The 13,921-nt window shown below is 41.9% G+C and overlaps 1 protein-coding gene and 1 long non-coding RNA gene across 48 annotated transcripts in view; one reads left to right on the top strand and one right to left on the bottom strand.

The window, feature by feature from the left end:
• Nucleotides 1-13,921, bottom strand: part of Sorbs2 (sorbin and SH3 domain containing 2) — a 320,119-nt gene that overhangs the window by 54,626 nt on the left and 251,572 nt on the right. For 35 of the 47 annotated variants that reach the window (XR_001778428.1, NM_001205219.1, NM_172752.4 and 32 more), the window contains 4 exons: nucleotides 10,090-10,262; nucleotides 3,386-3,452; nucleotides 2,691-2,735; nucleotides 573-747 (listed from right to left, as the gene is read on the bottom strand). Coding sequence is in view for 46 of the 47 variants with exons in the window: in NM_001205219.1 (NP_001192148.1) it covers nucleotides 573-747; nucleotides 2,691-2,735; nucleotides 3,386-3,452; nucleotides 10,090-10,262 (460 nt within the window). In the remaining variant the exon portion in view is untranslated. The other 12 variants (XM_017312688.1, XM_017312689.2, XM_006509386.1 and 9 more) reach the window with 3 other exon arrangements.
• Sorbs2os (sorbin and SH3 domain containing 2, opposite strand) overlaps nucleotides 1-13,921 on the top strand; it is a 95,973-nt gene that overhangs the window by 46,017 nt on the left and 36,035 nt on the right. The gene's annotated exons all lie outside the window — the stretch shown is intronic.

Genomic DNA, 13,921 nt, shown 5'->3' with positions numbered 1-13,921 from the left:
ACTGTGTAGCCTTTTCTGGCTTGGAAGTTACTATGTAGCTCAGTGGCTTGGAACTCATGCCCCAGCTTCATGAAGACTGAGATAACATGGTGATGTGTCATACTCTAGCCCTCTTCAGCTCAGGAATTGGACCCAGAGTCCAGAATGTGTGGAGCTTTTTTTTTTTTTTTTTACCACTGAGCCTCATATCCAAGGCCTATATATAACGTAGTAAGGTATTTTGTGTGTGTGGCTATGTATGTGTGTATGTACGTATTTTGTTGTCATTTGTAATACTCGGATAAATGCCCTACTTATGAACTACATCTGTGGCCTCTTTATTTCTTATATGAGCTTACTAAACAAAAAACAGAGGTGATGTCCCTGATACATCAAGTTTAATTTAGAGCATTGTGCTAGCACAATGCAGACTTCCCTGAAAGTATTCAGTATAATCTCTGTAGTGATACTCAATCTAGACTGATAAGTCCATGCATAAATTCATTCCACGATGCTGGTTTGAGTAGTCACTGAATACCGTGGTGGGTTAGTTTGTATCCTAAGAGAAGCTATGCTTGGGGAAGGAGGCTTACTTTAGTGTTGAAGACTGATCTCTTGGTCGTGGTGGGACGTGTGGGGGAGGCACTGGGGAGGGCACCTCCTTAAACGCATCGGTGCCATTGTCTGAGTGGCTTTTCGAAAGAGGTCTGTAGGTCTGAGTCTTCGCAGCCGGGTGGGACTGAGCACTGTAGGGCGAGTTGTACAGACCTACCATGAAAAAGAAAAACCAGCAAAACAGGCAAATAACTTAAAATGTGGATTTAGTGGTTGGGCTCTGAAAAATCACCAATGGCTAAGCAAAAATTATCAATAAGCATATTTTCATATACACGTTAGGCGGTATATTAATTTATCAATATTAATTTATGAATTATCACTTATTAATTAGGCATCAATTTGTCTTGCACATTAAGTATTGATTATAGCCAATCATCAGTCATTGCAGAATTAATGAAAATTCAGGTTTTAGTAAAAATAGACTTACGGGTACTTAGCAAGGTTTGCTCTGAGTTACAGAAACTAACACCTTAGGTAAACTTACACAGGAAGACTAAAAAGGCAGCTAATATGTCATAATATTGACCTATGACCATTGATAGGTTAATTGCAACCCAACAAATATTGAATATGCTTGTATGCATGAGGTACTGCTCCCGCATGGGACGTGGGAGTGTGAACCCTCCTCAACAAGCTGCTACAAAAAGGTCTGTGATTGGAAAGAGTTGGTGATAGTTATGTTAGAAGATCATGAGTGAGACCGAGAATATACTACAGACCCAAAGGATGAGCTTTGATGGATAGAAGAAGATGGCAGGGAGATGATGCAAGACACAAAGTCATGGGTTAGTAGAAAGTTGAGAGAGGGGGTCATAGGTGTTTGTTTTGTTGACGGACTGAAGGATAAAACTCCCCAGACTTTACAGGGTAACATAACTGAATTTCAGCTTATTCATTACCAGGGAGACACACTGATTTCAATATTTAAAAGGATATAACAGTTCTTAGTTTCTCATCATCTCAATCTTGGGCTGAGTCTATCTGTGCAGGACTGCTTCTCTATGCATGTGTGTTCCCCATGAGATGTGACTTTGGACAACACCTGTTTGTTCTTCAGTGTTTCTTAAGTTCTACAGACTTCAGCTTGTGAGGTAACTCAATGAGGTGAGCTTGATGGATGAGGGCCAGGAAGGAAGTATTTATTTTATGGACTTTCTGTAATACTATGGGGATATAGAGTCTATCTGGGAGATCAAGAACTTGATATTTGTTTGTTTATTTGTTTATTTGTTTACCCCCCTCCCCCATATATCTTTGGAGTTGAGTAGCAAAATCACCCAGTTAAAGAGTTGGTTGCTGGTCATCAGGATTTAGAGAGAGGAAGAATCTCATGGAGATTTCTGTTAGGGTAGCAAAGAGGACCCTAAATTAGGGCACAACCCTGGGCCTATGCTAAGGCTGTCTAGAATCTCCTGACATGATATTCAGGAAAACCTGATGGGAGGGGGCATCTTTTAGGGGACTGCCACATGAGCATGAAGACCACTCCACAAGAAATGGGCACATTCAAATAAGAACGGAAATGGCAGAGCTGAAGTTCTTTCATTGTGAGCACTGGCAACTCTGAGTCAGAAAAGTGGCTGAGCCCAGAGGGAGGTTTTCAAAGTAAAGGCTCTACCACTGAGCTACACCACAAGGCTAAGAGGGTGGTTTTCATGTCTTTCAGTGACTGGCTCCCTGTTGGAGCAAGAGTCTGGGCATGGTTGTAAAATACATGGATTTACTTGTTTTTCGGGAATAATATCTGAGAGGTCTTATGCAACCTTAGTCACTCTTTCTGCTGATAAAAAGATTTATATTTTGTTGTGTAACCCAGGTCCTAGTCTGTCCTCTCATCCGGACCCTTCACAGTGTGGCAGAACATTCCTGAAGTTGAGAGAATGAATGACACAGAGAGGTGTTAGTTCCCACTTCCAGAAGAAAAGATCAATCTTTTTGTTAGGCATGCTCTGGGACAGGGAGTAGGGAATTCTCCTCTCATCACAGGAAAGGACAACATGGGGTCTGAGTGGCAAGACAAAGGGCCAAGGCTCTTCCCAACAGTGGAGTGTGATTGGTCATCATCGCAAGCAAGCGAGGGAAAGCCGTCCTACCTGCGTTGTATGTGTAAGGAGTATTATACATGTCTGTGTCCTCATCTAGAAAATGAAACATAAACATGGTAATCCAGATGCTGCCGCCTTGTTGCCAAGACAGCAGAAGATCAGAAAGCATTTTTTTTTTCTAGCACATAACAACAAATTTGCATTTCCAAATTTGCACTCTCTGGGCAGAGCGATCTTTTCTATAGAGTAATGTACCTTGCGACCCTTGTCACACATACAAAACTAGTATCTTGTTCTCAGTTCCCCAGGCAGCTTCTTGTGTCCTCTGCATTGTAATTTATTTTATTAAGTGCTTTTAAGGTAGCTCGTCAACTGTACTGAGTGGGATCAGAAGCCTGACCCACCTACATTCACTCTTGTAAGACACAGACACGGGCAGAGGGGAGCAGCAGGCATATAGAAATGAACAATACCCGAGTGCAGATGTGAGCTAAGACTAGGACACCTGGCAAGCTCCAAGGACAGCTCTTAGGTCCTTCTTGACAACTTGTGGTTAAGGCAGAGGCACAGGTTTGCGACGAAGGAGGAATAGGGTAAGAACAGGAGAGACGCTGAAAAGAACGGGCCACCAAGTACGCTGGGTCTTGAAGTTTTGTGTGGAGAGAGTTTATACAAAGGTTGAGCATGTGTCCTTCAATCCATGAGGACTTGATAAAAAACAAATAACAGAAAAACTGACATACCCGGCTTGTGTACCATGTGGATTTGCTTGAACATTGTCTTGTACCAGTCCTTTGGCCTGTCGACAGTCTGTTAAAGAGAGCATCCAAAAATTATAAACTCGTTCTGTTAGGTTTAGGCAAAGGGCTATTCTGGCTGTGACCACTTACTTCTCTCTCTCAACCTTCACAGCTGCTATAAAATAAATGGCAGACATCTTGCTATGATTATGAGTCTCTAATTCTCACTGCCCCCAGAGTAGTGTGCCTAACACTCTAAGTCATCAGGGGCTTTAGGGGGCATATTCTGAATGATGGACGCACATTACCAAAGGTTCAGATCTTTCCCACTTCTTCAGCTAAAGAGTAAGCTGAGATAACCCAACTGCCAGCCTGTGCTCTGGGCTACTCATCAGCCACACGGCATGGGATGGCCTCTTCTCTGTGAAACCTTTACGGTAGGCTTTAACCTTGTGGGTCAGACCTGTCTTCAGAACCCCTGTTATATGGTGATATAGCTCTTCTGAGGAACAATCCTGGGCAAAGTGTTCATTGCTAGTATTGGACATTTCAAACAGCAGACTTGCATTCCTGCTGTGACTTGATGCCAGTTTCAGCAATTTACCCTGTTACTTGTGCAGTTTGTGAGTAAGGTATCCCATATTTACTGAATTGAAATGTTCTGTATTATGGTTTTATTTTTTTCAAATCAGGTGTGATTAGTATCAGATAGTATTTAATTTTGAGGATGATGATGATAAAAATGATGATGCAGAGGATGATGGTGATAATGATTAAGCAAATGTGTCTGAAGTAGGGCTTCTCCATGTATCTTGAACTAGTCTTTAACTCACGGTCCATGTCTCTCATGTGCTGGAATTACAGGGACTCAACACTAGCTCAGCTTATTAGAGTGTGTGTGTGTGTGTGTGTGTGTGCAGGCGTGTGCGCGTGAGACATAGGCTGATTTCAGGTGTTCCTCTAAAGCAATCCTTTGTTTTGATGGGGGGCTCTTTCTGGGACCTGGGCTTTATCCGTGAAGCTAGGCAGCCCCAGGGATCCCTCTGAGCCCCGTTCTTCCTCCAGTTCTGGGATTACAGGTGTGTGGCACCATGTCTGGCCTTTTAAGGGAGCGCTGTGCATGGAACTCAGGTCCTCATTTGTGTTTGTCCAGCAAGCATTTAACAGATCCACTTCATTATCCTTATTGTTATTCTTAAGTATTGAGTGCTCTATGAAGACATTGAAAAATTGGACAAGGGGATATTTTTGACTCATGGGATAGATATTCTGGTCAGCTTCAATAAAGACAAAATTAGCATTTACTGGTTAAATGACTAAAATACTGAATGTATCAGACAATGCAAAGCCATAGAGAATATACTGAAGAGCAGCTAGGCCTTCAAAACTTCCTTAATAAGACCTTGGTGTGCATACAGCTTTCACCTTGTTAAATGATAAACTCTCTGATAACAGCCACCCCTCACTCGTGCCAGGGTTCAGTATGACAGAATGACAGAAGCAATAGGTAATAGCACAAATAGGAAATTAATGTCCAATCATTAAACAACATTCAGATCTTTGAGCCGTTAGTTACCATTTAATTCTGTCTAGAAATAGGAATCTGAGAAAACTGTGTATTTTTAAAATATTTTCTTTGGGGCGTGGGTGTGGACATATATACAGGTGCGCATGTCACATGAACACGTAGAAACCAGACGTAGACACTGGGCAGCCCCCTCCTTTACTCTCTGCCTTATTTCTTACAAGGTATGTTAAGGGGCTCAGGATAGTCCTTCCGCTATAACAAATCTCAAAATATAAAATCAGTGGGGGAGTTCCAACATCTGTGGAGTGAAATACTGAGCAACCCTAGCTTATTGGGAGTGACTCTATGCTATAGTCTGTGAAAACACACATTCCTGTAGTGCAGCCATCTTCTCGGCAAGATCTTCATTTCAATTTTATCAAAGCCAGTTGGGTCAGAAGTTAACTATTCTGTGTACAGGCGACTGAAAGCATCAGATTTTCCAAGGTCATTGAAGGACGACCAAAGTGTGGATACTTCGTTCCTTCTTAGAATGGGGAACAAAATACCCATGGAAGGAGTTACAGAGACAAAGTTCAGAGCTAAGACGGAAGGAAGGACCATCCAGAGACTGCCCCACCTGGGGATCCATCCCATAATCAGCCACCAAACCCGGACACTATTGCATATGTCAGCAAGATTTTGCTGATAGGACCTTGATATAGCTATCTCTTGTGAGGCTATGCCAGTGCCTGGCAAATATAGAAGTAGATGCTCACAGTCATCTATTGGATGGAACAGAGGGCCCCCAATGAAGGAGCTAGAGAAAGTACCCAAGGAGCTAAAGGGGTCTGCAACCCTATAGGAGGAACTACAATATGAACTAACCAGTATCCCCAGAGCTCATGTCTCTAGCTGCATATGTAGCAGAAGATGGCCTAGTCCCATCATTGGGAGGAGAGGCCTTTGGTCTTACGAAGATCATATGCCCCAGTACAGGAGAATGCTAGGGCCAGGAAGCAGGAGTGGGTGGGTTTGGGATCAGGGTGGGGTGGGTATAGGGAACTTTCAGGATAGCATTTGAAAAGTAAATGAAGAAAATGTCTAATTAAGAAAAACATTGGGTAGGATTTATACTTGTGAGAGCAGAAACTGTTCAATATCTTATATTCTGATTTTTCTTTTGTATATGTGGTCATTGCATTTTTTTTTCCTCCCAGAAACTGTTAAGTGGTATTTAAATTTATTTTGACTTCTGAAAAGTAGACAGTTGTGACAGTTACCAGAGAACATCAGTTCTGCTGAGAGTCACATATGCATTGTAGGCTTCTTCAACAACGGGAGCTTGAGAGCATCAGTAATCAAATAATGGGCAGATTATGGAAACTGATGCTGGGGGCTGGGGTGGGGAGTAATCCAGCAAAGAATCAGGAGTCTGCCGTTTGCTGGTTCGTGCACAGTACTGGAACATGGTGGGCTGGCGAGGGGGCTTACATCAGTAAGGTGCCTGCCATTCAAGAATGAAAACCCAACTCCTGTTTCTAGTACCTGTGCAGAAAGCTAGGCACGGCAGTGGGCTTCTCAGCACTGAGGAGGCAGAGGCAGCTCTGGGCTTGGTGACAAAGCCAGGACAAGAATTGAAGAAGACACCCAGTTTCAACTTCTAGCCTCTCCATGCACACCCACCCACACATGTACACATGTTCATATACATGCGCACACACAAATACACACACACACACAAATACACACACACACACACACACACACACACTACTTAAACACATATCTTTAGGAGACCTTTCTTTTTTTTAAAAGGCAGGTTTCCCTTTCGTTGAGCTTCACCTCTTTTACACTTTTGTGCTAGCAGAGCAACAACAACAGCAAAGTGACATACAACTGCATATAAAAATAGTTTCTCACTGTACCTGGACACAGCCAATGGGGACAAGGACGCCGAATAAGGAAATACATCGCTGTCTACGGCAATGCATTGTGACAGACAGCACTGTTGTCTACACTCGCCATAGGGCCTATATCAGGCAGGATCTCACAGTTACGCCACTGGCTAGCTTTATATGGTGAGCACAGAGAAGCCAGGAAGTGGCTGGCTGGCTGGCAGAGTCGCTTCTGAAGCTGGTAACGCTGGGATATGCAGATGCAGTGTCGCTTTCTAGAAGACATGCTGTGAACACTTTGGTTCCTTTCGGCAAGGCCATTTTGGAGCACATTATGTCTCACGCTGAGGTTATAAGTGCAGAAGTCCCTATTTGGGACATTTACTTTCAGATGTGTCCTCCAAAAGCATTTTGCGTGAACTATCTAACCTCTGGGACTCTACCACACAGCCGTCATTCATGGCCCTCTAGGAAGGGGCTCCAATTTTCATCTCCTTCTAGTTATGAAACATTGGCATAATACACTTATTTAACATGCAGACACTTAAAAAAACCAGATATGTTTTCTCCACATATGACAATAACAATCCTATTCTACTCTCCCCTTCTAGCTCTAAATCAGCCAAACAGTTGTTCTATTTGAATCTTAAAAAAAAATGAAATCTTGCATGCCACTTAGTCAGGCTTTATTCACAGTCTCATGGGCTCTGAGCCCTAGAGGAATTTTGTTGCTGTTTTTAAGAATATGACAGGAAAAGGCTGACAGACATCCCAGGTCACAGGAGATGAGACATCCTCAAAGGCATTTTGAATTCATGAGAAGTCAAAAGTAGAGGGTGTCCGGTGCTTGTTTTTAGCAGTCACTGGACCACTTTACAATATCCTGTTACCATGGCATCCATTAATTATCTGAGCGGATTCCCTGACATGCCTGAGTGAGAGAGTCCCGCTTTTAATGTCCATACCGAGCAGGAGGCTGAGGCCACCTGAGTCTGGTAATCTTTACTTTCTACACGAATGAGGGAAGAAAATGACCTCGGACATTCTTGGCTCAGGGATGGCAGGCATTTATAAACACAGATCTATCCTTGCATATGTAGTTAGTAAGCCTACCGAGTAGTAAACACAGACAGGACCCCTCCTGTCTTTGTGCAGCTTTAAAAGTCTGAGCAAGTTATACAGGAAAAAAAAAGAGGGCTCCTTATAAGGACCCTTCTGCAGTGGCGAATAATTCACCTTCAGTTCCTATAAGGGAGACTATCATCACACTTTTAGTGGATGTATGTGGTTGCTCATCATTTGGCAGCAGATAATATAAATTTTATATTACTTTTATTAACTGCTTTATCATGCACCTCCAACATCTTAGATTTTTTTTCCTTAAAAAGCCCAACAAAGCAACAGTTTATCAAGTAAAACATCCCCGATTAGAAGTCTGTACATTAGAAAGAGTGAGTCACATTAATGTGCCTATCTTTATATATTCTTTACTAACTTAAAAAACATACTTGTAGCCGGGCGTGGTGGCACACGCCTTTAATCCCAGCACTCGGGAGGCAGAGGCAGGTGGATTTCTGAGTTCGAGGCCAGCCTGGTCTACAAAATGAGCTCCAGGACAGCCAGGGCTACACAGAGAAACCCTGTCTCGAAAAACAAAAACAAAACAAACAAACAAACAAACAAACAAAAACCCTAAAAATAAACCCCAAAAAACAAAAAAAAACAAAAAACCCAAACCAAAAACAACAACAACAACAACAACAACAACAAAAACCCCAAACCAAACCGACTGTAACTGCATAGAAAGCAATGGCCTATGTGCATACTGTGTCTCAAGGGCTAACAGGCAAAATCCACAACACTACTCCTGACTGAGTCACTATGCCTTCATTTACCATGGGAAAATTCAAACTTAGCCACTTCAAGTCAGAAATTCTGAAGGGAAAACAAATGTCAAAACACTGCCATTAGAAACATACAACTGTCATAAAACGGAGCATATTAGTCACAAGCCCTGGGATTTTTCTGTCACTTAAATATGACCATCATGATTTCCAACACAAAATTTTTGAGCTTTATAATTAGTTACATTCAACATTATTATCAATCTGAGAAGTCTAAATCCCAAATGCATGCTATACAGATATACTTTTTTTTTTTTTGGCTTCAACCACAACACCAATGCCAAGAATAATCAATTCTGAACTCTGTATATAAAACATGATGATTGCAAACTCAAAGACAGAAGGAAACCCTCGTACTTCTACAACTTCTTCAAAATGTTTCCTGTCTCACCACTGCTTCTTGCCTGATACCCTGACCATTCTTTTTCTAGGTTCCTCACTGCCTCTGGTCCCCTGCATTTCCGTTCAAGGAAAACCTACTCTTGGCAGCACCTCGGCCCTTTATGTGGGTGCAGAGGCAACCTCTTTGCAGTTGGAGCTGCCTCCTCTCAAGCCCCCGCCTCCACCTTCACCTGCAAAGACGCTGTGGCTCTCATCCTGCCTTCCCGGGTCTTCCTTCTCTGATCTCACAGACCTCCTCTTGCCGTGGACCTGGTCAGCACACAGCTGCCTGCCTAGGCTCTGCTGCTGTGAGCAGCGTTGCCAGAAAGGGCTGCCCCAGAAAGGGCTGCCCTGGCAGCGCACTGAGTAACGCTTTGGCAGAGTTTAAAGACTTAAAAAAAATGCCCTCAATGCTTTCCACTTTCCACTTTCACTTATCATACAGAGAGCTCTCAGCAGGCCCAGCTGGGAGGGATGCGCAAATATTCTCTCTCTCTCTCTCTCTCTCTCTCTCTCTCTCTCTCTCTCTCTCTGACAGCTTTTTCCCTCCCATGACATTACTTCCCTTCACTCCAATCATCTCGCCTCCCAAGTCCCAATTCACAGTTTCCCATCCCGTGGTGTTAACTCACATCCATTTCAAGAAACAAATCACTTGTCTTTTTACAGTGCATGTGGGAATTGCGGGCTGTGAAAGGAGTAACTCCCCCCACCCCGCCTTCCTTCTCTCTCTAGGCTTCACCTTGCTTTGATAGAAAGTTAAAAACAAAGTGTTATTAGTTAACAAACTCCTCCATTTTCATGGTTTTAAATTTAAATGGAGAAAACAGACTGTGAGATTATCTTCACCGCCCAGCCCTCTGCCACACAGCGTGGTATTCATGGCAGCTCGGAAGGCTCCGAGGACAATCTTTATGCTATAAGACCCTAGGAATGCACAGAGCTATGCACAATCCATCCTTTGTGGAGCTCAAACACAGACCCAGAGGGACACATGTGCTGGTATGCGTGGCTTACCGTCCTAATGGCTGTGGGGATTCCAGACTCATCCACAGGGCCGATCCCTGGGTAATGCGGGGCTTTGATGACCGTGACCCTCTTCTCTTCCTCGGAGGATCTATAGAGCGGGATGGAGCTTCCCATGGTGCCATCCAGGGACTGGGCATGCTGGGAATATGTCTCTGCAGAATCTGAGTGGAAAATACAGTGACAGGGAACACATTGGGTATAAACTAATGGTGCCTCTTGTCCATTGATTGACAACCATCGTAGAATCCTTTCTACCTCCGTGCCTTTTCCCATATTTACTCTGTCTCGTTCAGCAGCAGGTATTACACATATGCATGGGACACCAAGGACTTCGGTGTCTTACAAAGAAGGACGAGAGGAGGAATGTTTGATGAATGACATGTGCAGCCACCATTGAGGAGACACTGAGCATGTCCCACCTCACTTTCCTTCCCGAAATCTTGGGAGGGACAGGACAAGGGTGGGGGTGGGGTGGGGGCAGCAGAAGCCGAAAGAAACCTGGTAAAGTGTACTCAGGTCACAACTCATAATGATCCTCATGAGGCTTATGGCTGCCATCGTGAGAAAGTAGTAAGGTGTTTTAGAGAAGTCATAGGATTATGATCCAAAGATACAATTCCGTAAAAATAAAATGAAAATAAAAGTCAATTGAAAATTATGTTTAGAACTAGATACGCACTAGAAAAGTGAAGGCTTCTAGGTAAATAAGTGCTTTTTCAGTAATTAGGTTTTATTGAATTTTATTTAATATTGTTGGCTTTATGGTGAAATGCCCATGCAATGGCGGTTTATCCTTCAAGACAGACAGTTGTTTTAAGGATTAAAGTTACATACATGGTTACATGAGGCTCATCAAATTTCTATCTTCGGGGAGTGGGCGGGTAGGGGAGTGGGGGTGGGTGGGTATGGGGGACTTTTGGTATAGCATTGGAAATGTAAATGAGCTAAATACCTAATAAAAAATGGAAAGAAAAAAAAACAAATTTCTATCTTCACGTTAAGATTATGAATCTTTGGAATACTTTCAGGGGTAACAGAACACATGTATACACTACCTGTTCTGTTCATTCTGAGGTAAAAATAATAGTTTTGGAAAATCAGCATCATTGGCAGGCTTGTCAAACAGTAGTGATGTGACTTCCTGCTGTTTTAAAGACTGCATGACCTGTCTTAGCAAAGTCTGTCACTTAGTTCCTTTCTGTGGAAGCTGAAAACATTTTTTTGTTTGTTTCAGGATAGCATTTGCTGATTCTATTCATATATATGTGTTTGTTTCATTTTCATATATATGAATTACAACTAATATTTATATCATGTATAATGAACTTTTATATTATATATGTGTATTTTATGATGATGTCACATAGAACAACATAAAATAAACATTTAAGAATTTGACTCATTTTCACATGGGTATTTAGCATTAAGCTCTCTCAAGGCTAATATCCAGTATATTACTATAGTGGCTGTAATTAAGTCCACTTTTAATTTAGTTTACAACAGGAAAGCAACTCAAGGTATCTCTGAATGGAATGGAGGAGTCTAGAAATGGAACTGTTTCCTGTGTCATTGCTTATACAAATCCCATTTTCCCAGCCACTCTGAGTGGTCACAATGTTATTTTGCCCTGATTGACCTTTTAATTTAATTCTTTACTGTCCTCAACAGGATAGCCACAATGCTAGGACTTTTGTCAGCAACCAGTGATTTCTGAGCATGTAGGATGCGCCACAGTCCTAGTAGAGAGTATCAAGTCTGTCCCCACCTATAGTTCATGTGACTGTACAAACCTGCAGCTTTTGCAATGAAAGCTAGCTCTTTTTATACTTCTTTTATATGGTCCATAAACTGTTATATTTGCAATCTTTTGTCTTAAAGTTCACCTAGGGCAGAGCAGACTTGTAAATCCTGCTCCCCTCCCATCACTGCCTTAGCTAATTGGAACTGATTCAATGTTTACACAGGAAATTTCTTTCCATGTCAAACAGTTTATGTGTAAAATCTACTCACTAGTTAGGTCTGAAGTCAAGGGCTGTCTGTACTTGGGTATATTTTTTATTCTGTAAAATAGGGAAAACCGTTCACTAAGTTGGACACTGGGATAAAGAGTCCCACTTAATGATCATTTAGGAAAATGTTATGGCTAAAATGACTTAGAAAGTTTCGTTTTCGTGTATAATAACGCATAATTCCATCACAAAATGTTGAAATAGTGGAGTGTGTTATAAAACTGAACTGTGGACTGGCTGTCAAAGAGAGAAATTTGGCACAAACAAGCTCTTCTTTCTTACACTCTAAAAGGAGATCATTACAAGCCTCACAAATGGCTCCCAAGAGTAGCGTTAGAAACGGCACAAGTATATTTAGACTCTTCTTTAATGAGCCCCAAGACGATGTTTAAAACCGTATAGAGGTTTTGTTGACCATGAAAGCTGAGTTCTACCATGAGTGGGCTTGAAATCGACATAGAGCACTCTTTACTAAACTTGTGATATCACACTCTTTCCATTAAAAGCGCCAGTGTGGGAAGAGGGAAGGGGGTCTGCTATCAAGGACAGAATGGTGTACAGCTCTATGTTCTAGAGTTTTCTCTCTGTTGCTGACCTGCAGTGGCTGTAAGATGGCGTCTCTCTTTTTGAGAGGTTCAAGTATAGACATTTTCCTTAGCATCCTCTGCTATGTTGCCCTGAAAACTCTCTAGGTTCTCAATATCATGGAAGCCTTTTCAACTTAACACATAATGGTTCATTTTGGAATTTTTACATTAAATTTTTAGTAACTACAAAATACTTATTTTATTACCATTAAGCTATGCGAATATATTTGGCTACATAAAAATGTTTCTGTCTTTATCAAGCACAGGACTTTCCCAGGAGGCTCTAAAGAGTTCACAAGATTGACAATATCATAGGCTTAAGGTTTTGAAACAAATTTTCGTGTTTCCATTGTTTATGTAACTTAAGAACATGTGCTACTGGTTAGGCCTAAAGTCTAAATCTACTTACTGGTTAGGCCTAAAGTCAAGGGCTACTTATACTTGAGCATTTATTTTAATTGGTGGAATGGGATGAACTGTGTTCACTAAGACGGGCAATGGGTTAAAGAGTCACACTTAATGATTATTTAGGAAATAATTATTATTGAAGGAAGACTATAACAAATATTTTAAATTAGATTTATATATTTTATTTTACATAAGGTGTGTATGTATATATACCATGTGTATGCTTGGTGCCCTTATAGGTTACATGAGGGTATCAGATCCCTTGAAACTGGAATCACAGATGGGTATGGACCAGCATCTGGGTGTTGGGAGTTGAGGCTGGGTCTTTTGGAAGAGCAACAGTGATCTTATCCACTGAGCCATCTCCCCAGCACCAAGGGCTATGGCTTTGCCTACTTTTTAATATCCAAGGGATTAAGAACCTATATAAATTGTGGAATCCTCACTGAAGGTAGTACTTAAGTTCCTCTCCTTTGCTTCCCAGTTCCCCAGTCACGACAGATGGCCTTGAAATATCAGTTTGAATAGTTTACAACTGTGATCCAAAGGATTTTCCTGTGTGACTATAGCCTGTCACCTTGTTGCACTATTTTAACTGCTAAACAATTTTTCCATAGGTGTAACTGAAGAGTATTTTAGAAGGAAAGTTCTTTCACAAAGGAAGAAGCCACCTCAATAGAAACACGCTACATTAATGTTTTCTGGGTCCCATAAGCTCCCCTTTGATCACTAGGTATTGTCGTGTTCTTTCTTCTCCATCACTTAAATATCACCTAGCCTTCTTCAGGCTCACTGTGGCTGGAACCATCATCTCCA

The sequence above is a fragment of the Mus musculus genome, chromosome 8 (assembly GCF_000001635.26).
Source record: "Mus musculus strain C57BL/6J chromosome 8, GRCm38.p6 C57BL/6J".
NCBI lineage: Eukaryota > Metazoa > Chordata > Mammalia > Rodentia > Muridae > Mus > Mus musculus.
Note: the sequence above shows the minus strand (reverse complement) of the source record. Positions and strands in the feature narration are given on the sequence as shown.